This window comes from Setaria italica, chromosome V (genome assembly GCF_000263155.2).
Source record: "Setaria italica strain Yugu1 chromosome V, Setaria_italica_v2.0, whole genome shotgun sequence".
NCBI classification, from domain to species: Eukaryota; Viridiplantae; Streptophyta; class Magnoliopsida; order Poales; family Poaceae; genus Setaria; species Setaria italica.
The window spans coordinates 21,984,584-21,990,489 of NC_028454.1; the positions used below are offsets into that span (position 1 = coordinate 21,984,584).

Here is a 5,906-nt window from a genome sequence, read left to right on the forward strand (position 1 = left end):
CGCGCTGGTTGTACCGTGGCGGTGCAGGGGGGTGTGTCCTTACCACCGGCCCAGGCGGCGGTAGGGAGTTATCGCCAGATGGGCCGACGGTGATGACATGGGCCGGCGGAGTCGCCGCCTCAGCACTGATGCGGCAGTAAGGCCCTTCCGCCGCCTGGGCCGGCGGTAATAGTCTAGATTTGCAATTTTTCCATCCGACTATATATTTCTGCAAAATCGAAAAAAATATATATAAAAATAAAAAAATTCGAAAGCGTGGGACTCGGACGTGGTGGGAACCGGCCCAGTATCAGCGACCGCGGAAGTTTGTGCCGTGGACTTCCGGTTTCTTCTCCCGGATTCTTCGTTTTTTCACGCGATTCTACATGGTTTTGGACAGATTCTTGCGCATTGTAGATGTTTGTTAATCAATCAACGCATCTATTTTTTTTTTGACCGAACTCAGCCGGAAAACCCTACCTAAATCAACACATCCAATTTTATATGAACGAGGTTCGTAGATTATCCAGTAAATAAACAATTCTGTACCAACCGATGCATAGAACCATAGGTCACTGAATTTTTTTCAGCTGACAATATCATTCAGGAGGGAGATTACCAAAATGCATCTTCCTCCTAGCTAGACGCCTCCGCCTTCAGTCTATCGACAGAGAAAGACAATAAAAATCCTTACCACTCAAATCACTTCACATGTTATTATGTGAACGTTTTCACACAATCACACGTAGCATGAGTCAGAATATCGCACGCCATTCGGCAAGCCACTAGCCACTGGTTGCATACTTGCATATGATCACACAAAGTGATGCCAAGTATCTAATCTACAACAAATTTCAATTAAACAGAACTATGCAGTGTCGACGAGCATTGACAAGTTTATACAGACATTCTAGGGGAAATTAGCAAAATTCATCCCCGTACTTTTGTAATACACAAGAAAGTCCAGCAGCTCCATCCACCTGGTAACTACAGATAATTCAACAAACAGGTCCCTTATCCCTTTCACACTCTTTTTGTCCCAATTTTCTTCATGATGATCACCGACCGACTATTACCAAAAAAACCACAGCCGATCAAGTCATCCCATTAGTTCACTTTACATGGCAGAACGGCACTGCTTGACTCTCACTTGGCAGTTCAAACTCTACCTCAACACGCATCGTAGCATGCATCAGAGTATTAAAGCAGTCAGACCCCCACCTTTCTTAGTTAGGTTTACAACCAAGAACCAACACCTTCAAGACATCCCACACCCTCTCCAAGCTTACATTGAGTGAATCTACCTGTTGTATGCACCACGCGAGACAAAGAACTGATAATCCGGATGGCTAGCACGGCTATCTCGCAGCCAATCGGCAGCAGCTTGCAGTAAGCCGCTTGCCAGCTGCCAATCCTCATCATTCGAAGACCATACTGACTTGCTGAACTTATAAGAAGCCATACCAAAAACAGGGAGCGATATATTTGGTGAGCTACCCCAAGCATATTGTATGGCACCAACATGATCTGGACAATAGAACAAAGAAAAAACAGTTTACAGAATGCTAATAGGTACTAGTACTTGACTAGCTCTGAAATCGTTATCATACAGAATGGAGTTACCTCCTACACGAGTTGAAAGCCGATGGAAGGTCAGAAAGCAAGCATCCAGATCTTTCAATGTTGGGCCAGTGGGGATACGGTAAATTGGATACCTGCAAAATTTTCAAGAACTTTATTTATTGTCTTTATTAAGCCGCAATAACAAAGGCACTCGGAAAAATTAAAAACATACCAAGCAACAGATATCCAACTTCTCAATGATAAATCACTACTTTTTAAGCTTTTCAGTCCAGGAAATCTAGCTGAAAGGCTAGAGACCTAAACCAGAAATGAAGATGTTAGAACTTGGAAATATCATGAAACAGCATAGGCACACTGATTATAGTTCTTGCCTTATCAGTCAATGGTTCGCGACAGAATGGAGAATCAAACTCAAGATACTGAAAGAGCAAGCGGTCATGAGGATCTCCAGATTCACCATCATCACTTGAGAAGCCTTCCCGAGTAAGATGCTTTAGCCTTCCATGTCCACAATCACTGCTCGCATCACTACTTGACTCATGGCTATCCCCGTCACTGTCATTCATCATATGTCTGCTTCAAAAAGAAGTGTGCAAATTAAAAACTAAGATATTGGATGAAACTAGCTAAACAGCACTATCTTAAGTACAAGAAATGATTGGCAAAAATGATAGCTGATGGAAGTCAAAATGAAAAGTTTAAAAACTACGTGTATTTACAACCAGAGGAAGCCAGCATGCAGAAACATACATCCGCAATTCTATGAGCACAAACTTTCAATGCACAGTAAAGAAATATCTTATGGACCCTGCCTACACAAACTTAAATCGCCCTGAACATAACAAAATTCCTATTTAATCTGCACAGTGAACAAGGAACATAGACACGTCAACGATTTAAATGACTATACTGGAACGACAATTCAAGTACAAAGAAATTAGGGGGATAAAAAGTAACATATAACAGACCAAGTTGCATTAGAGAACCTAACAGGCGTGTGTTTCCAACCATTTCAAATAATCGTTGCCCACCAAGTTGTGCAAATTCATAAACAGCACAGCAGCCTTGGGAGGTCAAGGCAAGCATATTAACATTCAAACTTAATCCCATTAAATGCATAAAGTGGAACAACATCATAATCAGAAATGATTTGCAAACTTAACAAATTTAAAGATCATTGGAAAGGCTAACTGCCATGTATTAATGTTGGACTGCATTTTGTGCTCAAGAAAGTTTGGAACCTTAAAACCACATGCCATCTGCTTAAACTTTCATGAAGTTCTGAGTTTGGATTTCATTTCAACTTAAGCACAATTTTTACAGCAAAAAAAAAAGGAATATGAAATCCAGTGAAGAACAATATATCCATAGGATCATAGTCCTCCATAAAAGAAATCCAGTGGCTAAAATTTGAAGTTGTGCCATTCTCTTATAATGGCACCTTATATTTAAGGCACCACAAAATTTAGACAGTCTGTATCATGCAACCAATTTACATATGTGCACTGGCTGATATATTCATAAGGACGGGCGGATCCAGAGTGGGGGCTGGGGGGACTTGAGACCCCCCCCCCCCCCTACCCCTGCACAGCCTAAGGATGCAAGTTCCACTTGTTTTAGGTTATTGGGCTGACCCAAAACTTGCTAAGATTGACTAAAATAGCATGGCATGTAACTAATTTAGGCGGCGAAATGAACTAAACTAGCTGACCTAGAGAACACCATTGGGTGCACCCACTTGCATCCCCACATACCAAGCAACAAGTGTCCAATGCTGTAAGCAGTGGTGGGTCTGCGCCCCAAGCTAGCCCTGGTCCTAGTCCAAAAATTCCATGGAGGTCTATTGAAAATTAGACAAATATTCAAGGCAAAAAACACTTGATCTTCTAATAAGCTTGGATCAGCCCCACCCCTGACCAATTCTTGGGTCCACCCTGGACATGAGGAAAGGTTCTGCTACCTAAGTACCATTCACCTAATGGCATTAAAAGCACTATTAAGTGCAGTAGGAAACACATTGGTCACATTTCATAGCAAGACTTATCATATATTACAGTCAAGCACAACATAGATACCACATCTACACATTAAAATAGAAAAGAAGATGACACAGCATCAATGCCAGGAAACAATGCCACTGCTCTCTGAAGTCCTGATGTTACGGATCTCAGATGCCTAGCAATAAAGAGATTTGACAGTGCATTGATTCTAGAACATTAAGTGCATCATAGCATATACATGAACCTTTGGTTAATTTCAAATTTTCGATACCCATCTAAATGGAACCACAGAATTGAAACCGACAAATAGCACTGTGAGCAAGATAGCCAGGATTCACCTTGGGCTGGTAGATGTCCGCAGGACAGCAGGGTCTCCATAGAGCTGGATGGCAGACAAGTAGGGCACATAGTACTGAACGACCCCGTCGCAACCATCAAGCATGAGTGGCACGCCAGCACCATACGCGCTCCATTCACTGTAAGCCTCCCATACGTCGCGGAGAACAAAGTACGGCCTATCCTGATCGCCATCGACGCCGTTGGTCCTCCACCCCCTTGCTGCTCTCTGCATCACAAATCCCCAAATCTCATCCAATTCAGAAACAGCCACACCGTCACAATCCGTGAGGATCTAATCCTAAGTCACGGGAGCTAAGAGGCGAACCTTGGAGGGGTACTGCGCCGGGACGGACGGAGTCACGGCTGCCACGAATCGCTCGAGGTTGCCCGAAACGCCGGGGGCCGCCGCCGCAGATGGTACTTTCTCCTGGGCGGCGTCGGCGGGAGACCACCGAGACTTCGGGAGGCCGCGCTGGTTGCCTCGGCGGGCCCTGGCGGCGTCGTAGAAGCGGGCATCGCCTTGCCTCCGGCCGAGCTCGACGGCGGTGCCCATCATCCCACGCAACGCTAGCCCTCCGCGACGCGCTAATTTGGCGGGGAAGGGAAGGAATAGACGAAACCCTAACCCTAAGATTTGGGGGAAGGAAACCGATTCGATTGGAGGAGACGCCAAGAGAAGGGGGAGTGGAGGAAGGAAAGGAATGGTGGAAAGGGGGAGGAAGCAACGGCGTGTCGGGGGTAGTTGTATTTATAGGGGAAGCGGCGGGGATGGGAAGGGTGAGGAGGAGGAAGACGGAAGGGGCAGGGACGGGATTTCGCGCGGGCGGGCGTTCGCAAGCCTGGGATGCCACGACTCGATGCTGGCGCGTGGGGACGAGGTTTCAGCACGGGTCCACCTGTCAGCGCTCGTGGGGCGGGAGATGGTGGGCGCGGTTGTGGGTTTCCTCGCCTCCTGATTGGTCGGCCGCTCGACTCCCCGGATCGAGCCCCGTGTAGGTAGCCGCTCACACGTACCTTCTCTGACTTGTGGGTCCGAGTACTACAGGGCCCACGAGACAGGTGGTGTGCACGTGGTGGCGAGCAGCGTGATGGGCCGACCGGCCGACCCCGATCCGGCCCACGCGGGGCCGCACGGGACGCCGCGTGTGCGGAGGAGGCACACGTGGACGGCGGACACTGGGCGGGCCTGAAGCCGTGGACGGAGCCTTGATCGTGCCGCATGTCCCCTGCGCTGGTCGCGCATCGCGGTGAGGTTTGGGGTTCTGTCCGGTTCGACGTGTCAGTGACAGGGGTGGATGTGCGTGCGATGGCGTGGGTTTGGACGAGCGTGGCTATACAATTACGCATTTCTTGGCCGGTTGGCCCAGCAACTCCACCGAAGCCTTGGCATCGGGTGTATCGGATATTTGATGCTAATTAGAAGTATTAAATATAGATTAATTACAAAACTAATTGAGGGTAATTCACGAGACGAATCTATTAAGCTTAATTAGTTCATGATTTGACAACGTGATGCTACAGTAATTATTTGCTAATGATGAAATAATTAGTCTTAATAAATTCGTCTTATAAATTAGCACAGGGTTTAGCAATTAGTTTTATAATTACACATCTGATGTGACATTGTTAAAGTTTAATACCACTTTCGCTACTAACGCACCTGGAGAGCCCCCCTCCGACCCCTTCTTCTACGGTTTGACCCGCGCGCCTTCGTTTTCCACTTTTCCTCTTCCCCGCTCGCTTCTTCCCCGTGCGCCGCCGGCCTCCGGCCTCCACGACGGCGGATCCGTCGCTACCCCCGTCCGATTTGCTCGCTGGCGGATCGATACTTCCCCAGCGCGCCCCAACAACCCTCCGCCCCCCCCCCCCCCCACCGGGTGTCGGAAACTGGGGGTCTCCCTCCCCCCCCGGGAACCCAAGTTTATCGGGTCCCAGATGTTGCTTGGTTTTCCCCCACGCGCTTTCAAACTTGTGCGCCCCCCTTCCCCACCACACCAAACCGGG

General features: G+C 47.7%; 1 protein-coding gene across 2 annotated transcripts; it reads right to left on the reverse strand.

Annotated features, from left to right (window-relative positions):
• Positions 1–740: 740 nt before the first annotated feature.
• On the reverse strand, positions 741–4,634 carry LOC101760163. 2 transcript variants are annotated; one of them, XM_012846542.3, is made up of 6 exons: positions 4,228–4,634; positions 3,902–4,128; positions 1,935–2,136; positions 1,775–1,860; positions 1,603–1,694; positions 741–1,506 (listed from the first exon to the last, which is right to left on the reverse strand). In XM_012846542.3, exons 1-6 carry the CDS (start codon positions 4,456–4,458, stop codon positions 1,280–1,282), a joined length of 1,065 nt encoding a protein of 354 aa, XP_012701996.1. In that variant the 5' UTR covers positions 4,459–4,634; the 3' UTR covers positions 741–1,279. The 2 variants fall into 2 exon arrangements, with proteins under 2 accessions (XP_012701996.1, XP_022682766.1); XM_022827031.1 differs by having other exon boundaries at positions 1,935–2,139.
• Positions 4,635–5,906: the final 1,272 nt, after the last annotated feature.